We start from the raw sequence: 27,915 nt of genomic DNA on the forward strand, positions 1-27,915 counted from the left end.
TCAGTGTGAACAACAACCAAGACACACCAACTTCACAGCCCAATTGGACATTCACATATGGTAACATTGTGTTAATAATCCAATGCAGAAAATCCAGTTATTAAATTATTAAATTGACCTGACTGAGCAATCTCACATTTGGTTCATATGTGTCAAGTCAAAGAATTTAATTGATTGTTTATTTATAGAATTTCCGGTCTTTTCAGTTTGTTTTATTTACAGGTAACAAAAAGTCATGAAGAAATCTTTTCTGGGTAGGTCATTGTTGTGACTTTCTTCTTCCTTCTTTTTCTTTGTTGATTTGCCCTTAACACAGTTTGTTCAGCCTTCAGGGATTTAACATGTAATATTGAGGTACACAAATAAAACTGGCTTGACTTAACAAATAGTTTGAAATGAGGAAATGCTGCAGACTCCAGTGATCTTGATCTGAATTTGTTGTAGATGTTTGCAAAATTATTTCATAATGGAATAGTTACCATAATGTCCTCTGATTTGAAAGTGGCAAAAAGTAACATTTCATTTGACTGGAAAATCTAATATAATCGTGCCTGAATATGGAAAAGTGTTGCTAACATGTTTGTAAATTGTCATATTTCAATTGCAGTTAATCACCCAGCACGTCCCGCTTCACCTCCTCGAAGATATTTAAAATATGATACAAAATTCAAACCTGAAGACAAAACTTGAGGCTTTTACACACCGGACACATAAAATCTGTGCAAATGTTTCCTGGGTTACAAATATTTTTCGGACTCATCTGTTCTTAATGCAACTGTTCACACTGACCATTTGAGCTGAAGAATTCCAGGAAGTTTAGAAAAAAAAAAGTTTCAGTAATTGAACTTTGGGCGAGGTGAAATTGATTAGAGGCAGAGCAACGTTACTGAAATCCCGAATAAATGGCAGCATTTTTTTTTTTCAGACCAAGCAATTCTTCCGAATAAAAAAGATCTGACCAACCAGCCCACTGCGTTTGGCAGCTCTTAACTCACATGGCACTCGTACTGAATACACAGCCAGATGGAAATAGTCACGTGATATTATTTACCTCAGAGACACAGTTACGCGATGATCCGGTTCAGTCGGCTCTTTAAAATGATTTCCTGCCTCCTGAGATCTGGTCCCAACTCTGCCAACAACACCTCAAACTGCCCCACTGACATCCTGAACTATGTACGAACACACAGCTTCATCTCCTGGATCCAACCATGAACTTCTCCCTGCTGTTGTTTTCTTAGTTTCCTACTTTTCTCAGCTCGTCATTGTTTGACGTCGGCTTCATTTTTAGTTTTCACAGTCCGTTTATTGAGGGGGAATTGTCCTCAAAAATGTAACGCGTTCAGTGTAATTTAAAACGTTGCCCTTCCAGTGTGACTCATGCCATTTACATTTTCACTTTACAGTGTTAGAGGTAGAAGAGAGGATCATACCATGGGGGTGAGTATTAAGGGTGTGGTTCCTTAGAGAGGTGTACTAGAATTATTAAAAATAACCCTTCAGTTGCACCAACTGTGTGTTAATCCCAGAGTCACAATTGTTATATCACGAAATTGATCTGTTTTGACCTGTTATAACAGCAGTCTGGCGAGGAAGGAACGGCTAGCAGGTCCACTGAGCATGTTGTTGGGGGAGCCGGATAACTGGAAGCCAGTCAGATAAATCAAACAAAAGACCCTTATTTGACATTAGCAACATAAGGCCATACAAGCCAGGTCTCCACGGCTCTACTCCGTCCGTACATACATGCGGGGATGGGTAGGTGCCGGCGCCAGGCCATTACGACGGAATGGTTTCTCTCGGAACAGACACACTAGAAGCATGTAACGGCTGCCACTATACTCACACATACTAGGAGACTCCCCCAACCACTACAATAATATGCCCCCCCCTCCCCCCCAGTCGTGCTATAACACAATAAGGGTTGTTACATTGTTTGATCGTTGTGTTAACTTAGTCTAAGGAGCTTGGAAATAAAAGGACTTCTTTAAGTTGCTTGAAGACGTTTCACCTCTCATCCGAGAAGCTTCTTCAGTTCTGGGATCAAATGGTAGAGAGTCCCAGATTTAAGCTCTGTGAGAGTAGCACACCGAGAGGGACAATGGACCCCCTAATGATCCTCTACCCTAATCACATGAGCCAAGGTGTGAAAATGGGTGTAGGTCACAATCAACCAAGATTTCGGGTGAGCTCATTGTGAAACCTAGCCCCACCCTATCTTGTGATTTCCTGAGGTCAGATGGCTCAGGATGTGAGTGGGCATTAAGGCGTCTGGGAAGGGATCTCAAAACTGCATTATAGATGGCAGACGGTGTCGTAAACCACCGCCACTGTTCAAAGACGGTCGCTCACAGTGGACATAACTGGCTTCTTTTACTCCTCTTTCAAACCATCTGTCCTCTCTGTCCAAAATGTGTACATTTGCATCCTCAAAAGAGTGACCTTTGTCCTTTAGGTGAAGATGGACCGCCGAGTGTTGTCCTGTGGAGGTAGCTCTTCTATGTTGTGCCATACATTTGTGAAGTGGCTGTTTGGTGGCTGTTTGGTCTTCATTGCAGCGACTCGCTGCAATGTACAGCATACATCACATTGTTAAGTTTGTGTTTAGGAGTTTTGTCTTTGGGATGAACCAGTTTCTGTCTGAGTGTGTTGCTGGGTCTGAAGTATACTGGGATGTCGTGCTTGGTGAAGACTCTCCTGAGTTTTTCTGATACACCGGCTACATAGGGGATGACAATGTTGTTGCGTTTGTCTTTCTTATCCTCCCTAGTTGGTGTCTGATCTTCTTTTCTGTGCATCTTTGCTGACTTGATGAAAGCCCTGTTAGAATAACCACATGTTTTAAGCGCTTCCTTTACATGTGTGTGTTCCTTCTTTTTCCCTTCAGGCTTAGAGAGAACATTATCTGCCCGGTGATGTAGGGTCCTGATTACTCCAAGTTTGTGTTCCAGAGGGTGGTGGGAGTCAAAGAGGAGGTACTGGTCCGTGTGTGTGGGCTTCCGGTAAACTTCAGTGTTGAGGTTTCCATTCTCTTCAATGTGCACGGCACAGTCCAGGAAAGGCAAACAGTTGTCCTTTGTGTCTTCCCTGGTGAACTTGATGTTTTTATCCACAGCGTTAATGTGCGCAGTGAAGGATTCCACTTCCTGTGTTTTGATTTTGACCCAGGTGTTGTCTACATATCTGTACCAGTGGCTGGGTACTCTCCCTTTAAAAGAGCTAAGAGTCTTTCTTTTCACTTCCTCCATATAAAGGTTGGCTACAATAGGTGACACCAGGGAGCCCATGGCACAGCCATGTTTTTGCCTGTAGAAACCCTCGTTGTATTTGAAATATGTGGTGGTAAGGCAGAGGTCTAACAGTGTGCAAATCTGATCGGGGGTGAAGTTGGTTCTGTCTTCCAAAGAGCTGTCTTCTTGTAGGCGTTTTCTGACAGTCTCCACTGCCTCCGTGGTAGGTATGCATGTGAAGAGAGAGACTACATCAAAGGACACCATGGTTTCATTTGGATCCAGTTTCTGGACCTTGTCGGTGAAGTTGGTGGAGTTCTTGATGTGATGTGGGGTGTTCCCCAATAGAGGTGCTAGGATGGTAGCAAGGTGTTTCGAAATGTTGTTAGACTACGATGATCTGGATGACTGAGAACCTTCACAGACATGTTGTGTTAACTTATATTTAATATTCAGATTCTCACTGTGGGTGTCATGCTTTTACAGATTTTTTTCCTTTTCCTGTGCAAGTGTGACAGATTCTCTGCTGAAGGAATACATTTCATACATTTAACTTGTTGAGCTGTACTGTAATAACTGTCATAAAAATACAGCGGGACAAACTGCTGATTCACAATGTGAAAGGAATTTTCATGCTTTTACATGGTGATGCAGAAACGCTCATCACGTCATTGTACAGTGCTGAAATTGGAGGTACAAGCTGTGTCCCAAAACCTAGGCCGTATCCTTTGGAGGACCTGGCCTTCGCGGTCTACGTCGGCCAGGTCCTTCGAAAACCGAGAAGGCCGGAAGTGCAAGGCTGTGAAATGGGACAGTCTAGCCTTCAGATTTGCGTCACTGCTGTCTAGGTGGAGTTGAATAAACTCAGCCGTCTGCTCCTTGCTATCTAAAATATAACAGGACATTGCCGTAAATTCTCGACCATCTCACACTTCTGTTTAATCAGTTTTCTGTTTGACGTGAAAACCCCGGAGGAACCCACCCAAGGGATTAATAAAGTTTTATTTAATCTAATCTAATCTAATAACTTTGATCTCAGCCAAACCGATTTACTCCCCAACAAATAAAACACTGAAAAAAGCCAAACAATAACATTTTTAAGTTATGTGACTTATATATCATCTTTAACCTGAGTAGCGAAAGACCATGGGGGTTGAAAACGATGTGCCGTGAGTCCGGTGTTCTTGCCGGCTCGAGTGACCATTGAACCCCCCCGGCTAGCTATCGAGCGGGTGGGTAACAGACGTCTCCGAAAACATCGGAGCACTTTTACAAATGTGCGATGTCTTGATAAACCAAGCAGATATTTGAAGTTTACACAGCTACTTTCTCGCCTGAAAATATGTTAAAAGTTTATTTTGTGACCCAGAAAGATTAATATGAGTAATATTAAAACTTAGTAGCGGCCGCCATTGTTGAAAACTGGAATTGGCTGGGCCGCGCTATGAATTCTGCGATATGGTGGGCCATTAAGGATACACCCGACCCATCTTTCAAATCTGGGGAAAAGGAGGCCGCATTTGTCGGCCGGATTCGGAGGAGTCTACGAATTGGGACAGCCTTTGTTGCGTCGCTGGGACATAATCGGTCTACAAATGCGGCCTCAGGAGGATGCAACCTACGTTTTGAGACACAGCTACTGTGGTTCCTCGTTTATCACGGGAGTTACGTTCTAAAATAACCTGCAATAGGCGAAATCTGCGAAGTAGTCAGCTTTATTTTTTTACAATTATTATAGATGTTTTAAGGCTGTAAAACCCCTCACTACACACTTTATACACTTTTCTCAGACAGGCATGAACATTTTCACACTTTTCTCTCTTGTTTAAACACTCTCAAAGTTCAAACCTTCGTAGAAAAATAAGTCCAGTATTATAGAATGAAACCAAAGATCAAACCCTGTTTTCAGGTCCATAACATGGGAATAGAGTAGCTGCAAGAGAATTCAACATTAATGAATCAATACTACGGAAGTGGAGGAAGCAAGAAGAATGAGTTGAGTAAAGTTTGACTTATCTGTTTTGTTTCGCTTAATGCACCTTATAATCTGGTGCGCCTTGTGGTCCGAAAAATAGGGTAACTTCTACCTTCCTTTGTCCAGATGTCCAACTTTTTGTGTGATGGTAGCATCTTCCCCCTCCTTTTGGGTGCTACCGCAGGTGCCTTTGACAGTGCGAAATGTTTCTTCGACATTGTTGGGGAGAAAACTTACAAACATACAGTACAGCACTTCAGAGTCGCACTGCTAGCGATCGAAGATTTATGTAAATTTGACAAGCTGAATGCATTCTGTACTGTACAGGAGACACGGCACGGAGGAGATTGATTAACACTGGTCTACAGCCGATCAGGACGTAGAACACAATGCGCTGTAAAAAAAAAAAAAAAAAAAAAAACAAGAAAAAAAGAAAGAAAGAAGGAACAAAAAAGAAAAAAGCATGAAAATTCAGCTAAACAGCGAGGCCACGAAAGGTGAACCGCGTTATAGCAACGGACCACTGTAGTAGAAAACAGATTAGAACACTGATTGGTTTATTTGGATATTTATCACAGAGAATCCATCAATAAAATTAATAAAGCTTTGGTGTGGCTTATGTGATTTACACGTTTGTCATTAGATGGTAATGTCACACCAGATTGCAGGAGATAACGTGTAAATGTATCAATACAAAGATTTAAGCCTCAACTGAACAACTGTGTTAACAGAGTGTCAAAAGAAATGTGATGAATCACAATTTCAAAAGATTAATCATTTTCATTGTAGATCAACAGCACCTTTTCCTCTTATGTCTCCAACAGTCAGGTCTATGAGCTACATGACATGGCAAATGACCCTTTTACATAACATCACACACTTTGGCAAAAAGCCTGAGTTATCAATAATAGCCACCATCACGATGCTAATTTTCTGTGACTCGGATTTTTGGTATTATCAGACAAGACAATTCAAACCTGACTATGTCAGTCTGACTTGGTCGTACACCCCTCAAGTGTTTTGTTTGTTGTGTTATTTTGTGTGTATTAATAATCCTGTTGTGTAAACTGTAAGTGTGAACTAAATCCTATTGTAATTTTCTAAATGAACAGTAAAAGAGAAGAAGACAGACAGCTTGTCAGAGATTACAAGTATTAAACCCCGATCCTTTTGTCCCCATGATAGAACAGAGAAAACCGACTCGTAGTGTGTTAAAACATTTATATTTCTTTTTATTCAATCATCTTCCGGAAGAGAAAGTCCTGCACAGCCCAAACGCCAGTTGCAGGATCCCTAACATTAGAATCATAAACTGTGTCTCATATAGGTGTTATTTTGGTACTTTACACGTCACACAGTCTCAAACATTGCTTATATGGAAAGTTCCTCTTTTCTGTGTCTTATCTATTAATATGCCTGTGCACTAAAACTTCCTGTTTTTCAGTCTGGCTGAGCACTTAGTTTGTGAGTCAAAGGTGGCCTTGCTCTACAAGCCTTCATTATTAAAGTACATAAAACAATATAATAGGAAAATAAGGATACTAAGGATATTGATTTCCTGACAGTTCTCCCCCTTTTTGTGTTTTGTAAGAAACACAACATAATTCCTAATTTATCACATTAAGTTTACTTCAATGCAATCCAATTCAATTTTATTTATATAGTGCCAAATCACAACAAAAGTCACCTCAAGGCGCTTCATAGATACAGAGAAAAACCCAACAATCATATGACCCCCTATGAGCAAGCACTTTGGCGACAATGGGAAGGAAAAACTCCCTTTTAACAGGAAGAAACCTCCGGCAGAACCAGGCTCAGGTAGGGGCAGCCATCTGCTGCGACCGGTTGGGGTGAGATAACAGAGACTTTTAGGAGAGAGACCTAATATTTACTAATCCACATTTCACTGTTTTAGTCTTTGGTTCAGATGTGGATTCTGTATTGTTCTTGCTTTGTGATTGTTTATGTTTAAGTTGTTTATTACTGGCTTTTAGTTTGTTTTTGTCTGTCTGGGAGCTGACATAGTCTCTATTGAGAAGGGTTTTTGGCGGGGTAGCATCAGGAGAGAAGCTCCAGAGAGGCGTGTTCCATGTTAAAAGCTAAAATATAACAAAAGAGATTATGCTAAACAAACAAAACCTTTCAATTGCCCAACCCTATCTGTCCCCTCAACGGGTTGTATATTTTCAATGTTTCCTTATTATTTTGTCATAAAAATAAATCAAACAAATAAATCAAGCTGTGTGACAGCATCTTGCGTTTACGCCGGGCTGCGAGCTGCCCTAACTCTACTTGCTACACCCCCTTTTCAACTAGAATCCCAGTTTAAAACTATTCCTGACTTCCCTCTGTGTACACTGTAAAGTCTAAACAGATACAATTAGCTTTTCCTGGTAAAAGGTCCTACATTGTTTTCTCAACCTTTCGTAACATCCTCTATTGACTTGACCCTTTTCATCTTTAAAACTTAGGCCTGGTGTCTTCGCCCCCTTTAATGGGTAACGCATATCCGGTCTGAACACTGTGTTTGGGCAATTTACGTAACATAAAAATCCTGCAGCTATTCGTAAAGTCCCTCTCATTACTTTTATGCTCCCATTATAACCTGTGTCTAACAAGCTTTTGATCTTCTTTGCAATGTAAACAACTAGGTGTCTTTGTGCTCTGTTCTTCTCCTTTCTCTGGTTGGTTCTGTTCGGTCTCGGGCTTCCAGGATTCTCGCCACCCCTGTGGTTGCTGTGGTCCTGAAATCTTCTCCTGTAAAGGATAGAAAACAAAACGCCTCTCTCTGCTACACCTCACTAATCTACTGTGTTCATCTAATGTTCCTTTAATCATTCAAAGTTGTTTCACCATATCATGTTCTGGGCTCTGTCCTTTATATTAACTTTACTTAATCTCAATGCTCTTCATGTGTGTAAGCAACACTTTTAGTTTTATTAAACACGCCCAGGGTAAGATATACACCATTACCATCTGAGCATAAAAACAGACAGAGATCTTCTCCGAACAGCTCAATTCAGAATGGTTTCATTCATCAGGGTTACGCCCCTTCATGCGTCACAAATGAACATAATATGCATCAGTTACAGTAAATGGTCAATCTTAAACCCCTAAAATTAGACAGAGACTCTTTCTATCACACCTTCCATACAAGGCAATAAGTTTCAAGCCTACATGGTCCCTGAGGCGGATGCTCTTCTTTAACTAATCTCCTGTCATCTGTTACCAAGTAGACTAAAATGCAGTTAGAAGCTAAATGAATTTCAGGCCTTTGGCCTGGCAGGTTTATGGATTCTATGTGTTTGTAAGCGTGTATGCGGTTTATCCTTCTATGCTCCAAGTCACTTACACAATAGATTGTCTGGACATCGCGCCAAACAAAGCTTAAAACCTTCAATAGACTGGGCATCAACTCCTTCATGAGCACAATCGCAATGTGTATAAAAATCATTTCTACGTATATAATCTTCAATGTTATTCATTTGGGTAAGCAACACTTTTAACACCCTCTTAAGAAGCTCTCTCCTTCTCTCATCTGATCATCTCAAGCACGTCCTGTACAAAACTTACTTCCTCTTTTCAACACACATACCACATTTGCCCTATATGGCTGTCTCGACATGTTTCCTATCAACTTATTCATTGCATGTCTATCTTTACAACTTCTGCGTCACCAGTTCCTACACAAAGACAAAGCAAACTGTGTTTCACCTCTACCCTAGAAATAAATCTATGTAATATCTGTATGTGTAAGCCTGCATTATAACCACTTATTCTAGAAATCAAAAAGAAATAAAACCTTGTCTACTCCTAAAATCTTCGCTAGTTTTCCCCAAAGCATATCTTTTATTCAAAGTTTCCCGCAGTTTCCTTTAAGTTTGGTGTACACCTTCTTATGAACACCGGCATTTTATCTTCTACACAGGATTCAGTTCATTTTAATCCTTTAACTTAAACATGAAAATAACAATTCCTGCCTCAGTTTTACCATATCTAAATTATCAAAAACCCCAACAGTCATAAAATGATCCTAAAACCCATTTCAAAATAAACCTTAAATCCCCCCTTTTGATACATCTTATGTGTCACAAACTCAAAATGCTTCACCCAAGCTTAGGAAATTAAAAGAAAAAGGTTAGTCATATCATTTCTCAAAACACCTCAGCAATCCTCCTCTGAGGTATATCTGCTCCGGCCCTGCAAACCTGTCTTTAAGGAATGAAATCAATTTAATCATCATGTCAAATCTTTTCGAACTCCTGGCTCCATCCAGCGCCTGCATCCTTGGAACTTCCTAGAAACAAAACCTGTGTGTTAACCTGAACTTCACATTTCATACTCAGTTTTCCCCACTTATGATCCAATCTGTGTTATAAGAAAGAAAACTTAAAACAGAACAGTTATCAGTCATGTGTTTAACCTTAGTCCAGTCTTTATCTCAGTGTCCAGTCGGTCCAACCTTTAGTTCACATCATCCGTCCAGTCACCGTCCATTTACACACATTCATTCACACGCATTCACACCAGGTATTGCTGATAGTGGAGACTCCCGCGCAAATAATCAGATTCTCCACCCTCAGCAACATGAGCTCATTCATTTGTTTTATTTTGTTTTCTAGGAAACTAGTTCTTTATGCTTTTGGACTGGATTGGCTCGCGGCAATCCTTTTAGACAGGGACTTACGACCTGATCAGGTCCCCACAGGTAGCCTTCTCCTCAGCCAATTGTAATCTGGAAAGTCCACCTTATGTTTGTTCTCCAAGAAATTATTTACAGCGCTGTTATTCACTATTACAGGCCTGCTTAGAACAAAAATGAGAAAAAAGAGAGCTGATTATTAGCTCATCAAAGCACAAAACAAAATCACCTGCCTGGTTTTCTCTAAGTGCACTGTTACAAAAATAATGGGCCCCCTTAGACATGTCCATGTTTAATAAAACTCCGTCTATTAAAATAAGAAGAACACCCAAACCAAACTGACCGAATCAACCCATCACTACAACAACAACCTCAAAAATCTTAAACACAGAAAATTTTCTTATTAATCTATCCATATGCTGTTGGGATTAGAACTTCAGGGCCACAAAAGTTTTGCCCTACTTTTGTCATGATCCTGGGTCCTTTTGACCCAGCGTTTTGTGTTTTCTCTTAGTGTCATTTTGGTTCTGTTGTTCCTCCTGTTTAGTGTTATTCTGTTCTGCCCATCTATTCCTGTGTTAAGTCCGCGTTTCCTAGTCTGTGTCTTTGCGTGTATGTGTTTCCTGTTTTATTGTGAAGGTCTGCGTCTTATGTGAGTGTTTTCAGTTTGCCTCCCTAGTCTCGTGACGTTAATCACTCCCAGCTGTGTCCCCCACCTGTGTGTAATCTCCCTGTGTTCTCTGAGTGTTTTTAAGTCGTGTCTTCTGTCTTAGTCGTTGCTGGTTCGTCTGTGTTGTTCCCCTCGGTCTCCCTGCGTCTCACCGTCCGTCTTCCTGTGGATTTTCCTGTGCCCCCCTGCACCTACGTTTCTGGTTTGTTTTGTTAGTTTGCCCAGTTTAGGTTTTCCAGTTTCATGTTCTCCCGCCTCTATTGTTTGTATCTACTCCGGTTCAATAAATACTCACCTGCACCAGAGCTGCCGCATGTTGGGTCCTATCTTCAATTCCACACGTCTGCCACACCGGACGTGACAACTTTTGGCTTAACTAATACTTACATAGTCTGAAATCAGACTTAAATCACCCCCTCTGTTCATTTTCCCCACATCATATTTCAGTGGCCTCAGGTTCTTCAGCATCCTGACAGTCTGAGGTCAACTGACATAATTTCACCTGCTCAATACACAGAAAATCTTGTTAAAAGCCACACAATTTGCACACCATCATCACTAAATTCTAATTTTCCTTTCTAAAAACTACTACACACTAAGCGACTTGGACAAGATGATAAACAGACTCACACGCTCAACATGCTGTCTAATCTTCATGAGCTCTCTTGTAATTCTAAGGTTAATGCATTTTCTGTTTGTGTGTGTGAGTTTGTATGTTTCTTTTGGCAGTGTTTCAGACTCCTTCACAATTTTCCAACTTAAACAGTCAGTTTTCTCTTTCCCAAATTTGCTAACCCAAATTTTGATTCCCCACATTAAATAACAGCATTCCTCTGTGTTCTCACCTCCTACTCCGCTGTCCTCTCTCACTTCAACAGTCCAAAACAGGCAGTTCTCTTTCCGAGACCGAATCCACTCTTGGGTTCGGTCTCCTCTGTGTACACATGGCTGCCGTTAATGCACAGGTTGTTCAGGTCACAGTTGCTCTGCTTAGAGCGGCCCACCAGGGAGAAAAGAGCCAAAGACACCTTGCTGTCAGAGCTGCCGGTTCGTTGGTGTCCCAATTTGAATTTCTTCTTAACATCAGGAGAGTTGACACTGAGACCAGATGAGCGGCTACCACTCAGAGATGAATTCTTCTCAGGCAGCGTCCCCAGTGTGGACATGGACTGTGAGATGTTACGCTGCAAGTTTGATTTTCGGGCAAAGAGCTTTTGAGATTTTAATTTCTTTTTCTCATCCATGTTATTGCTCTTTGAAGCTGCATTCCTTGTCTTCAGCCAGGAGTGAGAGCTTGCTTGTGAGGTTCAGTAACACTTGGCGCTGTAAACACTTCAACCAAAACTTGGCCTGAACGTTTCCAATAATGTTAACCTATAACTTTCTTCCGACCGCTGCATGTGGAAAATTGATCCAGGTCTGCTTCCACCTACAGATAACAAAACTAAGACATTTTCATTATTATCATGAGTGCTTACACGACCCGTTTCCCTCTCTTTCCGGTCAGAAATACCAATTATGTCATGTATATAAATGTAAGCGTGTTCTTCCTTGCGTTCATGTTATGTGGTCATGTTAATGTTCGGTGAGTGTAAGCTGCTTCTTCATTGCATGTGTATTTTATAATCAGGTTTAATTCATCCATCTTCTCACTGAGCTCTGGATTCAAACTATCTCACTTCTGATTCTTTCCCAAAAAAATTTCACATGTAACAATTTGTGTATGTGTGTTTTCTATTCATTCATGTAATCGTTAGTTCATGTATTTATTTTCCTCGGTCTTTCTCTTTTCTTTTCTTTTTTTTTTTGATATGGTGGACAATCCTAAACCTCCATGATTTAGCTTCCATTTTCAATCCAATTATATCCTGTACTCTCTCACTCGAACTCGTCCGGGCTTGACCTCTGACTGGTCCCTGTCCCTCTCTTCACAGTGTCCTGTGTGGCCTTAAAATCTCCAACAACACAGTCCCACTCAGATTTTTCTGCTCCTCTGTTTCTTTTCCGTTGATCTTTCAGTCTTTTCTTGTAGGTTAACTCCCAGCATGGCAAAATATCACATTCAGTGCCTTCAAACAGTCCTGTCACACTGTTCTTACCAGCCTGCAGTTCACCGTGCATGTTGCATCACGTGCTTTCTTTCATGCTGCTGCTGGAGTCGTCAGTGTTATGGTTCAGTTGCACTGTCTTTTGCCTGCTGTTAACTCTTCAAGTCCACGATGTTCTGTCTGTCTTCTGTCTTCATCAGGAGATCGACTGTCCTTTAAGCTTCTTCTCAGGGTGGGGACAGAATGAGAGGTCAAGCTGCAAACTTTTTAAGCCAAAGACTGGCCTGTTTCTCATCCCAATTCTGTTAATCTATCCTTTTGCCGCTGTAGTCATGTTTTCAGGTTGAGGAGAGTCCACCTGTATCGACACACTAAAACATGTAATTAATATCATTTTATTACTTTTTCATTCAGTCTCTAATTCCTCTGTTTTCATGTTGCAACGTCTCTCACCAGCTCACAAGCTATAATCAGACTTCCTGTTTGACGCACACACTCTGCAGTTTGCCTACGCACACACTTTTCTCTCAGACTTCCTCTTTCTCCCGCACTCTGCTATGAACCCACGTAGTGTTATTATTACTTATTTATTATTTTGTACAAATCACACAGAATCACTCAAATCCAGTACTCACAACATTCACACACTTAGAATCACTCAAAATACGCTTTCCTAAGAGTATTTTATCAAACATGCTTTTTAGATTCAGAAAGAGGAAGTAGACAACACCCAGTTAAGTGCGTATATCCTCTTAAAAGAGAAGAGAAATAAACACATATGGGACAATTCTCCCCATCTTAGACAAAATGTGACCTTAAATGTCCTTTTCTGAGTCATGTTCTTCTCTATACACAACTCTTGGCCTCCAGGGCATAAAACTTTGAACATAATCTTTTACTTTACCAGGACTAGACCTAATCTAAATCCTGTCTCATTCACTGCTGAAGTTCTAGTTCAATGAACACATGTGTTGCAGTTTAAAATTAAAAGAGGAAGTAACTCACACCCAAGAACTGTGTGTGTTAATGTCTGTGTCCCTTCAAACGAAGAAAAGGTGAACATATATGGTGAGTTTTCCTCAATTTACACAAAATATTACATTAAATATCCTTTTCTAATTCCTGTTCTTCTTTAAACACAATGAATGACCTCCAGGTCATAACCTTTGGACTTATAACTCTGATATAAGTCCACACAGCGCACCAAGCACAGAGAAAATTCAACCTCAGTGCTTCAGAATTCTCCTCAAAATTCAGAAACTGTTTCTGTCATTTATCTGCCCAAGAACTTCATCAAATGGACCTCGCTGGGTCCAGTAATCTTCAGCACATGTATATCACTGCCGCCAGTGCTGATTTAAAAACAGTTTCTTGTCTCAGTGCACCCAGTATTAACTTATCAGATGGACCGCAGCCGATCCATCAATCTCAACACAATTGTGTGTCCACGTGTACACAACTTATTCTTCACTTGTATCACAGCACATCTAGTAATATCTTCAGAATTACTTCAACATGGTAAACATTGATTTTCCTTTAAAATCAACTTACCATTAGAACTCAAGATCACAGCTGACTCGATTCTCTGAAATCCTGAGTCAGTTAAACACCTTGCTCAACTCAAGGTGTCCTTTTCTCGGACTTCCTCATCCGAGCTCACTCTTTTGGTGAATGGTATATCAACCATTCACCAATTTATTTCTTTTCCTTAGACCACGCCGGATCTGTTAATATCAACAATGCTGCACACTCAGAAATGTACAGCTGATTCTTCCCTTCAGACCGCGCCGGATCTGTTACTTCAACACAATAAACACTGATTTTCCTTCAAAATCAGTTTACCAAGAGCCACAAAACCATTTCTGACTCGATTTTCTGAAATTCTGTGTCACTTAAACATCCTGACAGCACCAGGTGTTTTCTGTCGGACTTCCTCGTCCGAAATTACTCTTTTTACTCACAAATAAGTGTATCTCAAAATGATCTTCTGATCATAGCTATTCCTGAGGCCACAAATCTCAGCAGCGCCACCTGAGTAAGGTCCCCTGGACCACCTAGTAAACGTCTTCACTAAGCTTGAAGTTCTTCAACTCCGTGACTAACACTTATTGAACCATAAACTGACCAATAACTCTTATATTCTCTTATTCTTTAATCACACATCGGTCTCTTTTCTCTCTTATTTCCTCATAACATCTCATGTTACTTTTATCTCAGTACTGTCTTTTTCTCAACGTTTCATTATTCTTACTTCAAAGCTTCTCATTACTTCAAAGTTTTACTTTATTCTCAAGAATTCAGTTTTACCACTACTGAGCCAATTTCATAGTTAAGATCATCTACTCAGCGAACAGATAATTTAGAATTCAGCCAATTTGCACAAATTTGCTTATTGAACAGGTTTGTGCCTACCTTTAAATCTTTTTAGACCGGTCTTCTGTTCGCCTCATATCAGATCCAACCTGCGGCCACATTTGTTCTCTCTGTTGCATGACGAACCGGGCGGAAACACCAAATATTAAACCCCGATCCTTTTGTCCCCATGATAGAACAGAGAAAACCGACACATAGTGTGTTAAAACATTTATATTTCTTTTTATTCAATCATCTTCCGGAAGAGAGACACTCCTGCACAGCTCAAACGCCAGTTGCAAGAGTTCTAACACTAGAATCATAAACTGTGTCTCATATAGGTGTTATTTTGGTACTTTACACGTCACACAGTCTCAAACATTGCTTATATGGAAAGTTCCTCTTTTCTGTGTCTTATCTATTAATATGCCTGTGCACTAAAACTTCCTGTTTTTCAGTCTGGCTGAGCACTTAGTTTGTGAGTCAAAGGTGGCCTTGCTCTACAAGCCTTCATTATTAAAGTACATAAAACAATATAATAGGAAAATAAGGATACTAAGGATATTGATTTCCTGACACAAGCCTCACAAAGATGTCCAGCATCTCAGAATTATGCTTTATGGACCACCAGGTGCTGGAAAGTCCAGCTTCATCAACTCTGTCGACAGTGCTTTAAGAGGCAAAATCGCAACTCGAGATTTGGCAGACGCAACCTTTAGTTTCAGTTTCACCATTGCAGTATGTATGAGGATGTATCTATTCTTATCATACTTCCTGTTAGAGGCTTGCATGAAAACACACTCATTTCCTTTGAGGTTTTCTAGGACTACAGGAGCACACCGCAGTGGTGCCTGCTTTATAGACATTAAACTATAAAAAGAGTGAAAAAGTTGAGTACAACTAGTGTGTAAATTATTCAGAAAACTGTTTAGGATCTTTAGTATTTGACATTATAAACCCTATTTTTTAAATTTACACTACAGGACATATCAAATTCAGAAAGATATTCCAGGAACTTTTTACCCTTTTGTCTTCAATGACACCATGGGCCTTGAGAAAAGTACTGAGAGAGGAATTCATGTGAAAGACATCGAACTTGCCATGAATGGACATGTAAAAGAAGGTTACAGGGTATGACATCTTCATTCAGATGCTTGTACACAGTCTGTGATACAGAAACTGCATCATTCAAAAAGGTTTAAGTGATTTTCCTTTTTTCCCAGTTCAATCCCAAATGTCACTTGTTTGAAATGGATCCTGACTACAACAGTACAACATAGATTCACTGATACTGTGTGCACTGAAAAAGATCATTGACTATGGAGAGGACTACCTGAATGACCAGAATGATCCTGACCTGTAACCAATGTGTGAGGGGGATAGAAAAAAGTGATTTTGCTTCACCATCATTTCAATCACAGTCACATAAAACTTGACTTCACCAGAAACTTTATCCTACTGAATTTTGTCTTGTTCTTATTTTACTTAACGTTTTGTTCTTTTGCAAATTAAATCCAAATAAACTTCAATGAAAAGCAATACATGTACTTTTTGTTGTTTACTGTATGAAAAATGACAGCTATATACCTGTAACCTGCTGCCTCCTGTGTAACTCAAATAAATCATTTCAACTCTCGATGTAAGACTGTCCTCTCTGAGTAAGTGATTTCTTGTTTACAGAACTGTAATTAACTCTGTTCACTTAAAAAATGATGACTGACCAGAGAGTGTGTGTTTATTTGTTCATTGTATTTATTATACTGATATAACATTGATAACATTGGCAATAATGATATTTTAGGACCTCTCCCATCTTTCTAACTCCAATGTGTTCAGGTAAATAAGTTCCCAATAAATATTCAGAATAAATAACACATAAATAGTTATTTTCAGTTCATCATTTTCATTTTTAGGGCATGCTTTTAAGTCACATTTATTTTATAAAGCCATCCTTAATGATGCATGTCAGCCTTGCATTAAACTTTTGACCTGTCCACGTTGTTCCCTGCTGTCCACCCTATTACAGCTGTGATTGGCACCAGAACCCCCATGACCCTAAGCTGGATAAGCGGAAGAGGATGGATGGATAGATATTTAATGACTTAGGTTATCAACCCATACAAGCAACCAGGTTAGATATACAAGTCCAAATCAGGACTTGTATATGTGCTTAGCCTCCTCCTTTGCTATGCAACTGGGAGCCTAATCAGATTCTGCAGTTTGTCTGACTTTCAGTCAGAGTCGGACTGTTATTTACGAAAGTAGTAAGTTTACCTTCTCAGCTTTGTGTTTGATTATTTCCATTCAGAGTAAATTCAGCCATGCTGATACTTTGTTATTACTGTCAGTGCAAGAGTAGCAACATTGTAACAGTAAAGAGTGTAAAAGCATTGCTTTACAGACTGTATTTCAGTTAATGAGTTGATTGTTGTTATTGTGTAGAGCTAATGTTTACCAGAGAGTGTTATCTGTAGTAATTACTGCTGTAATATTTACACCTGTTTTTGCAAACAGCCCCATATGTCAACTCTCTGTTAGAGTGCCTCTTGAGTATTCTTTGGTCCACTAGAGGACAGTGTTGAGCCTCAAATGACCAATTTGATCCAGCAAAGCTATGATGCTGGAACACGATAAATAAAGATGAGACAGCAGAGAGCAAATCAGGATTAGACGGGGAAGCAAAACTCAATATCAAGCACATGAGACTATCAAAGTAAAGCAGGAACTAACAAACACACACATGCAGCAAACAGGAAGTGAGATATGACTGAATGAGAAAACAACGGACACAACTAAATAGGGAAACAAACAACCGGGGCACAAAGAGACAAGACAGATACAGGGACACAAGTAGGAAACAGAAAAGTATCATAAAAGAAGGTATTTGGAATAATAAAATCAAGTAGATGAACGACCTTATAAACAGAAACTACAGAGGATATAATAAGTTCTAAAGGAAAATATACAAAAAGCCAGACCAAAACACAATAGATTCTCAAAAACACCAGGAGCATACAGCAGAAGAAAAACTTGAGAATAACTAACAAAGAAAACTATTAATACTAAATCAGAATGAAAACACAACTGGAGCGGAGGTAAAAAGGTAATATTCAAACAACAACAAAGGCTAAAACTTAAAATGCTGGTTACAAAACCCAGAATTATGACAGAAGCAAGTTTTTAATTTTAAGAAATAGGTGTAAGTGGCACATACACATTAAGAAGCTATGCAGCTACAACTAGATTAGACTGGCATCAGAGAGAATAATAGAAGTCACATGAACCAAAGAGAAAGTGAAACAACATTTATAAATCCAAAGTCACAGATGATCTACATCAGTGTGAACAACAACCAAGACACGCCAACTTCACAGCACAGTTGGACATTCAGGTATGGTAACATTGTGTTAATAATCCAATGCAGGAAATCCAGTTATTAAATTATTAAATTGACTGGATTGAGTCATCTCACATTTTGTTCCGATGTGTCAAGTTAAAAGAATTTAATTTCTAGAAGAATTTAAAGGGTTTACTATTTTTTAATTTACTGTCTTTTCTGCTTGTTAAATTCACAGATAGTTGATGACAAAAAAATGTTGAATATTAAAAAAATCTTTTCGGGTAAGCAGTTTTTTTCATTTCATATTCATTGTTGGTGGTTTTCTTCATCCTTCTCTTTTGATTTGCCCCATATTGTCATATTTGTGAAGCCTTCAGGGGTTTAACATGTAATATTGGCTACACAAATAAAACTGGCTTGACTTGACTGAACAGTTTTGAAATCAGGAAATGCTGGAGACTCGAGTGATCTTGATCTGAATTTGTTATAGATGTTTGCAAAATTATTTTACAACAGAACAATTACCATAATGTCCTTTGATTTGAAAGTGGCAAACATGTCATTTGACTGGAAAATCCAATATAACTGAACTGAATATATAAAGTGTTGCTAACATGTTTTTACTTTGTCATATTTCAATTGCAGGTAATCGCTTACCACCTTCCCGTAAGATATTTAAAATATGGTACAAAATCTTGAAGACAAAACTTGAGGCTTTTACACACTGGACGTGTAAAATCCGTGCAAATATTTCCTAGGTTAAAAATATTTTTCGGACTCATCTGTTCTTTTTGCAGCTGTTCACACTGACCGTTTGAGCTGCAGAACTCCAGGAAGTGTAAACAAAATTTGTGGACTGGAACTTTGGGTGAGGTAGTATTAATTACAGGGAGAGCTTTACTGAAACCCCGGGTAAATCACAGAATTTATTTATTTATTCATTTATTGTTGCGACCCAAGATCGACTTGTCTGAGTTTTCGGATCTGAATAAAAAGATCTGACCAACCAGGCCACTGCGTTAGACAATGCACTTAACTCACATGGAACTCGTACTGAAAACACAACCAAATGGAGATAGTCACATAATACTATTTACCTCAGACACACAGCTTCACAATGCAGCTCTCTAAAATTATTATTCTGCCTCACCTCAAACTGCTCCACTGACATCCTGAACTATATACAAACACACAGCTTCAGCTCCTGGATCCAACCGTTAAATTCTCCCTGCTGCTGTTTTCTTCGTTTCCTACTTTTCTCAGCTCGTCATTGTTTGACGTCGGCTTCATTTTTAGTTTTCACAGTCCGTTTATTTAGGAGGAATTATCCTCAAAAAAGCAACACGTTCAGTGTGTAACAGCCTTAACACATAATGATGCGTCATTAATTTAAAACGTTGCCCTTCCAGTGTGACTCATACAATTTACGTTTTCACTTTAAAGTGTTAGAGGTAGAAGAGAGGAGCATACCATGGGGGTGAGTATTAAGAGTGTGGTTCCTTAGAGAGGTGTACTAGAATTATTAAGATTAACCCTTTAATTTTACCAACTCTGTGTTAATCCTAGATTCACAATTTTTCTGCTAAAAGAATACATTTCATACATTCAAATTGTTACAGCAGCACAAACTCCCGAGTCATAATGAGACAGGAAGTCACACACTGTTAGACTTTTCATCTCCACTTTACGGTAACATACTGGCGTCACTGTTGCATGTATAATTTCACATGGTGACACAGAAATGCTTATTTGGTCATTTCACAATTCACAATTCAAGTTCTGAAATTGCAGGTAGTAGAAAACAGATGTCAGCCTGTCTCAGTAGTACACCCCTCAATTGTCTTGTTTCTTTGTTGTGTTATCTTGTGTTTCTTCATAACACTGTTGTGTAAACACACTAAATCCTATTGTAATTTTCTAAATGAACAGTGAAAGACAGCGAGAACTGCAGCTTGTCAGAGATTACAAGCCTCACAAAGATGTCCAGCATCTCAGAATTATGCTTCATGGACCACCAGGTGCTGGAAAGTCCAGCTTCATCAACTCTGTCGACAGTGCTTTAAGAGGCAAAATCGCAACTCGAGCTTTGGCAGCGGCAGCCTTTGGTTTCAGTTTCACTAATGCAGTATGTATGAGGATGTATATATTCATATCATAGTTGCTGTTAGAGGCATGCATGAAAACACACTCATTTCCTTTGAAGTTTTCTAGGACTACAGGAGCGCACTGCAGAGTGAGAAATAGTCGGTACAACTAGTGTGTAAACTATTCTGAAAACAATTCAGGATCTTTGCTATATGGCACTAATATAACAACACCACAATTTTTATTTACAGTACAGGACATATAAAATTCAGAAAGGAAATCCAGAAACTTTTTACCCTTTTGTCTTCACTGACACCATGGGGCTTGAGAGGGGCGATGAGGGAGCAATTCATGTGGAAGACATCAAACTTGCCATGAATGGACATGTCAAAGAAGGTTACAGGGTATGATGTTTTCATTCAGTTGCTTGTACACAGTCTGTGATACAGACAAACAGTGTCATTCAAAAGGGTTAAGATTAGTAAGTGATTTTCCTTTTTTTTCCAGTTCAAACCCACAGCTCTCTTGCGTGAATCGGATCCTAACTACAACAGTTCTCCTACTTTAGATGACAAAGTCCACATTGTGGTCTTTGTTATTCCCGCCGACAGAGTGAGCATAATCAGTGATAAAACTTGGAGGAAGATGAAAGATGTCAGACTACATGCTCGTGACAAAGGTGAGAGCAGATTTTGTTCAAGTGCATGCATGATGTCACAATTTCAAATAATAGAAAAATATTAGATAAAATGATTGCATTGGTTTCTGTGTTGGCAGGGATCCCACAAATAGCCATCATGACTAAAATTGATGAAGCCTGTCCTGAAGTCAAAAAAAACATAAAGAACGCCTACAGGAGCAAGTACTTGAATGAGCAGGTATGTTCCAGGAAGTAACTTTCATGAGCTTGTAGACAGTTTACACATGAATGTAACGTCTGTAATTCAGCTGTACATTTTAGTATATTTGTACAGAAACCTCAACTGGAATCAGTACAAATAATTAAATAAGTAATTTATAATTACGTCACTAGTGCAACAATACAGTTACAGTTTTTAAAATGCAATATTGTTTAAACTTAGATGCAAACATTGAACGTGAACCTGGGTATTCCACTGAACTGCATCTTCCTCGTAAAGAACTACCACACAGAGATTGAGACAAATAACGATGTGGATTCACTGATACTGAGTGTACTGAAAAAGATCATTGACTATGGAGAGGACTACCTGAATGACTTATAATCCTGACCTGTAACCAACGTGTGAGGGCAATAGAAAATGAAAATATTAAGTTACTCTTTGCATGATTTTGCTTTGCCATCATTACAATCACAGTCACAAAAAAGTTGATTTCATTAGAAACTTTAGTTTTCTGATTTTTGTGTTGTTCTTATTTTATTTAACTTTTTGTTCTTTCACAAAATAAATCCAAATAACCTACTCATAAAATCAATAGATATCCTTTTTGTTATTTACTGTATGTTCAAAATGTTAACAGTAGGGAAAATGACACATATATGCCTGTAACCTGTTGATTTAACTCAAATAAATCATTTCAACCCTCGATGTGAGACTGTCCTCTGTGAATTATTGATTTCTTGTTTCCTCTCTTTAGTAATGGCTGATTGGTACAAGCATGGCGCTGCCTCTGTCAAAAGAATTGTTTAAAAGCCTTCCTATGCAAATAATGCATGGGCTGACCTTGCATTATTTGCATGGAATAATCCTGATCCCCACAGGGACCAATAGGAATTCCCTCTTTTCCATGGCAGCTGACTGCTTAGTAGATGCTGCATGAAAGTCTTTCTGACTTTCAGAGTCAGGCTATTATTCATGACTACTAGGTTTACCTTGTCAGCTTTGTGTTTATTGTTTCCATTCAGAATAAATTCAACCATGCTGATACTTTGTTACTGTTAGGTCTGGGCTTTGCAGGCCCCGCTGGTTTAGAGACTTATTCCCGTGAACAAAGCAAGACAGAGCTCAATCCATTTTAACTTGCAAGGGGAACGGATCGGACCAGGGTCTTGGAGCTGCAAGCTCCTCACCTGATCCCAGACAACTCCAAACTCCGGCCCCCTCTCGCAGCTCTTTTATTAACTTAGTGGTCACACAAACATCTCATCAATCATGCAACAGATAAAACACTCACACGTGAACATGTGTCGTATGTGTCTGCAACAGTGATCATGTGATGTGTGTGTTTCTATGAGCATGTGATGTGATCACTGACATGTGTATGTGTGTCTGTGTAGGAAACAGAAGTCAGCATTCATGCTAAAGATCTAATCCAGGGGTAGGCAACTCCAGGTCTTGAGTGCCGGTGTCCTGCAGGTTTTAGATGTGTCCTTGATCCAACACAGCTGATCCAAATTGCTAAATGACCTCCTCAACATGTCATGAAGTTCTCCAGAGGCCTGGTAATGAACTAATCATTTGATTCAGGTGTGTTGACCCAGGGTGAGATCTAAAACCTGCAGGACACCGGCACTCAAGGCCTGGAGTTGCCTACCCCTGGTCTAATCACTCTGCTAAAGATCTAATAGTCCTGTTAACGATCTAATCATCTTGCACAATGACAATCATATTGATCCACAATTCTCAGCTGTTGTCAATCAGTCAGTTTTATTTCTCTTACTCATTGTCATTCACTCATTCATTCATTCTTTCTTTGCTGATAATGGAACCTATCGTCGCATTCCGTTTCCACCCTCAGCAAAATGACGTCATTCAAAAAGAAAAAGAAGAATTTAGACTGGATTACCTCGCTGAATCCTTTTTGACAGGGACTTTCATTTTAATTGTCCCAGATAAGTGGCTTTCTCCTGAGCCCATTTTAATGTGGAGAAACTCACTTGCAACGGTTTTCTCGACATGTCGTATAGCGCTTCTGTTCTAATCGTGCAGATCTGCTCTGAGATCGTCAAACAAAACTTTCAGTGCACTGTGAAAGTATCAAAATAAAAAGGCCTCGTTCAGTCATGACACGCACTCCTCATCTCAGGAGGGTAAATCATACTTCGCAACAAAAGAAAAATCATCAGCTAGATTAACTCCAAACCATCCATCAGCTGCACAACACACAACATAACCCTAATGTCTTTTTAGATATGAGCTTAATCCCCAGGTCTGTGCTTCTCACTCATTTAAGTCACAGACCCATCTTATTCAGTTTTTCTCTTGCCGTCGTGCCGTTGTGATAAAACATGTGACATGTTGTCATACATTTCACAAAAGAAGTTTGTTCTTATGTATTCAGAGTTTTGTATTTGGGTGCAGGATTCACTCGCACATCACAACAGGAAACTCAGTGTTTTAGAGTCTCCACTCTAACAAACTCCAACACATCCCATTCACTCATACTAGAATTCAATCACCTTTCATTAATCTAAGAACGATCAACTAATTTGCATATCAGCTATTAACCCACTAAGTTGGCAGGACAACAGAAATGCATGTTCAAAATATTATTACAAAAATAGAATTTCCCTCATACAGTAAATTACTTGTGCTGCATCAATGAAGCAGAAAGCATCTCCCGAATTACTAAATTAACAACTAAATTTATTGTCTGATCACTGGTTGGTCAAACCATAATCTTTTTCCCACAAAAATTAAACTGTTGTCCTGCAACCTAGAGAGTTAACTGTCAGCATTTGATAACAAATGTCTGTTAAATTTACACTATTTTAATACTGATGAGAGATAACAAGCTGATTTTCATTGCATGTGTGTTATTAGGCAGGTTTAATCGATGTCTCTGGAGCTGCATGTCCAGCAGGGCATGTTCTTAAAGCTGCCTTTCCTACACACTTCTCTGCTATTATTTGATCATTTTTAACCAATGTGCTATGAGTCCACTGGTCTTTGCATCACACGAGGTGACTTGGACAAGATGATAAACAGACTCACATGCTTAAGATGCTGCCTAATCTTCATGAGCTTTCTTTTGTTTGTGTTGGTAGGGTTAATACATGTTCTGCTTGTGTGTGTGATTTTGTATATGTTTCTTTTTTCAGTGTTTCAGACTCTTTCACAATTTTCCTACTTAAGCAGTCAGTTTTCTGTTTTCCAGGTTTGCTAACCCAAATTTTGATTTCCCACATTAAACAACAGCACTCCTCTGTGTTCTTACCTCCTCTCACTCTGTTGTCCTCTCCCACTTCAACAGTCCAACAGCCGGCAGTTCTTCTTCAGCTTTGTCCTGTGTTCCACTGTCTCTTCTTGCCATTTTACTCAGAAAGTGGCAAATGTCAACCTCCAACAGTCTCCTCAGTTCTCCTCAAACGTTCTCTTCCCAAGCACAGTGAAGTTGCAGCTTGTTGGAAACACAGTGCCATTCATCCAGTCAGGATGATGGGTTTGCTCTTCTTCTCTGATGCTGTTTGTTCCCACTGCTGCTCCTTGCTGGGACTCTTTGCTCAGGACTTTGCTGCTGTCTCTTTATCTGCCATGTTATTGCTCTTTGGAACTGCATTCCTTGTCTTCAGGGAGGAGTGAGAGCTCGCTTGTGAGGATGAGTCAGCCAGCTCCCGATCTGATGATGTGTAGCTTGCTCATCAGCTCAGAAGAGACCGCAATGCAACCTCACACAGTGGTCTGAAAGTGCTAAGTGACTTGTAGCGAAGGCATTATTAATTGTGTAAGTTGCCATTTCGTAGGAGCACTTTCACAGCTTTTAATAGTACACTGGGACAGTCACTAGGTTTATCAAAGTACAGTGTCCTCACTACAGGATTAACTTCAGTTCTAGGACTCTGATTCACCTCACACAGGATCTGTAGATGTCTTCTCATGCAGGTAGCACAGTCTTTTCTCAGATCGCACTTTGCAGCCCGATGAGTTCTAGCACAACGCCAACACCGTTTGTTTCTCTTTATCCAGTTTATTTTCTCATCCTTTGTCTTGTTAATGAACTCAGGGCACTTGCTAATGTGGTGTTCAGGTGAGCAGCAATATGCACATCTTGCCTTAGTCGTTATGATGGGTTGTGTTGCCTGTACAGGATCGGATGGATTTGTCCCATGTAATATTGTTGTGAGTGGAGAGGTGTACTTACGGGCAGGTCGTGGCTGGTTAAAGGATGAGACAGGACTGTCTTTTCTTGGTTGACACTTGCATTCCATTTGCAACCAGGATGAGAACAAAGGTAAGTCATACATCATATCTCCTTGTTCCCTGTAAATGTGCCGTTTGAAGCGACTGGAATGCTCTGCAGGCAACTTTTCAAGTAGGCGATCGACATGGGAGCCACACTTTAGTTCTGTCCATCCTTGATCACCCATAGTGCTAAGCAAACCAACTAAAGCTTGCACACGAAGAGCAAAGTTATCCAGAGTCCGAGCATCACCTGCTCTGATGGGAGGAAGCTCCAGTATATTCCGTAGCTCTTTCAATGCTAGCTGTCTTGGTTGCCCATAACGCTCATCAAGAGCTTTGATGGCTTGAGTGTATGGGTCAGGAGCATAGGAAAAGGAAATAGCTAACCGTTTAGCTTGGTCTACGTTCAGATGATCGAGAAGGACATGATATTTGAAATGCTCTGTCTCATGAGGGTCAAGCAGGTTAGTAAGGGCCATTCGTAACAGCCTATACTGGATTTCATCTTCACTGGTAAGGTCTGGGAAAGAAGGACCCTCAAGCTTATATACATGTGTTCTAATGCTAGAGGAGTGACCCGAACTAGCAGTAACAGGTACCAAAGGTTTTTGTGCATGCAAACCATCAGATATAGCTGGTTGCTGCTTTACAGGAGGGTGCCGCCTTGGTTCTGGAATGCAAACGAGAGGTTGAGCGGGGTCTTCATCTAGAGGAACAGCAGGTTGAACACATGAAATCTGGTGGGGACCTTGCAGTGGTGTGGCCAGGAAATTAAAAGGAGTCTCATCTGGTGTAGGAAAAACTGGTCTAGGCAAACCACTTGAAGGAACTGCAGCATCTAATATTGTTGAATTAGGGAAAGGAGGGCTAGCAGCCGGAACTGCACCAGAGTGGTGGCAAACCTGTGGGGGCTGAGAGGGTGATTGACATGTTGCTGGATCAATCACTGGGAACTGCTCATGTTGCTGATGCGTTTGGGGAATGGCTTGTAAACCGCATACAGAGGATTTGCTTTCATCAGATGAGACAGTGTGAATTGAAGATCTGGAGGAACTGCGAGAATGGGGAGGAGATAACTGAATCATAAATTGCCTAATCTCCCTCATCGTCATCAGGAGTTCCCTCATCACCTCATCTTGATTGATGGGTAAAGGAGCAGGGGATGTCTCTGGTTGTCTTTCTGACTCCCCGTCAGGATCCTGCAGCCCATGTGTGTCTGTGTCACTATGCTGGCATTCTGTTTGACTCTCTGTATCACATCTAGCACTTCTACTTCCAAGGTACTGAACGTCATACTGCAGGTGGGTAGGAGGTCGCCTTTCATGACCAGAACTTCTCAAATCTTCAGTCAATGGCTGCTGTGAATCCATGATGATAACACTACTCCGGCTCGGAGGACCATGTTTTGGAGGAAGGAAGGCTCAGGGTTTAAGTAGTCATCATCATGGGCTCATCCAATTAGAATGAGATTAAGCAGTCAATCATTTACTGGTTTTGTCGTTTTATTGAATAATGGGTAAAGGAAAGACACATGGACTGCTCTCTCTCAGCTGCCGCCCCATGTGGGAGTGAAGAAAGAGTGAGGGGTAGATGAGTGCAGTCCTTATATAACGAGTGACAGGTGAGTGCAATTAAGGCCAAGCACCATCCCCAATCAAAGGTGAGGAAAAGAAACAAGGTGCATCTGGTGAAGTGAATGTGCTGAAAGGTGAGCCTTTACAACAAGCGTAGTAAATGAAAACTGGCGGCAAAACCACCTCCCTCACACTGTCGTCAGACCCGTTTCAGAACTGTTAGACAATGAGACGCTCACAGTGTTTGCTGCAAATGACACACCCATTCCCTACATTGGCTGGATAGAAGTCAGCTTCAGACTAGGCAGTGATTTGTCCCCAACCAATGAGCTGCAAGTCCCAATTCTGGTATCCAGTGACCCAGCTGTGGCCAGTGATCCCATCATCGGCTACAATGTCATAGAAGCTATCATGAACCAGGAAGAAGTAAAAATCAAAGGAGGAAGAAAACAGCTAGCACACTATGTGAGTAAAGCATTTGAAATAACTGTACGCACTGCACATAATGTTGTCAAGCTTGTGCAGAACAGCAGTGAAGGCCCAAAGACAGGTGTGGTAAGGACTGGCGTAAGAAGAGTGCCTTTGTCAGCTAACCAAGTCACCACAGTTTATGTACGGGCACACATTAGTTCACATGCCCGGGGCCAAGACATGCTCTTTCTACCTGATGGGGCTGACCCACCACCAGAGGGCGTAATATTCAATGATGTACTGGTGAAAATCCCAGATAGAAAAGTACCATATGTGCCCATCCCTGTGACTAACACTACAGACCATACCATTTATCTGGAGAGCCGTAAAGTGATTGGATACCTTGAACCAGTAAAGACTGTATATGCAGCTGGCATCCAGACTAAAGTAAATGAGCTGACACAAGAGAACAAAAGTGGTACAGAG

The 27,915-nt window shown here is 40.2% G+C and overlaps 1 protein-coding gene and 1 long non-coding RNA gene across 2 annotated transcripts in view; both read left to right on the forward strand.

Moving 5' to 3' along the window:
* LOC116319185 (interferon-induced protein 44-like) overlaps positions 1-21,903 on the forward strand; it is a 49,935-nt gene extending 28,032 nt beyond the window's left edge. The window contains exons 2-4 of the mRNA XM_039606820.1: positions 20,850-21,021; positions 21,120-21,220; positions 21,425-21,903. Coding sequence (XP_039462754.1) covers positions 20,850-21,021; positions 21,120-21,220; positions 21,425-21,586 — 435 coding nt within the window. The 3' untranslated portion in view covers positions 21,587-21,903. The remainder of the gene's footprint in view (positions 1-20,849; positions 21,022-21,119; positions 21,221-21,424) is intronic.
* On the forward strand, positions 18,507-20,697 carry LOC120436227. Its single transcript, XR_005610256.1, has 5 exons — positions 18,507-18,538; positions 18,903-18,923; positions 19,701-19,734; positions 20,187-20,382; positions 20,594-20,697. It is a non-coding gene; the product is annotated as an uncharacterized LOC120436227 (long non-coding RNA).
* Positions 21,904-27,915: the final 6,012 nt, after the last annotated feature.

Source organism: Oreochromis aureus, linkage group 23 (assembly GCF_013358895.1).
Source record: "Oreochromis aureus strain Israel breed Guangdong linkage group 23, ZZ_aureus, whole genome shotgun sequence".
Classification (NCBI taxonomy): domain Eukaryota; kingdom Metazoa; phylum Chordata; class Actinopteri; order Cichliformes; family Cichlidae; genus Oreochromis; species Oreochromis aureus.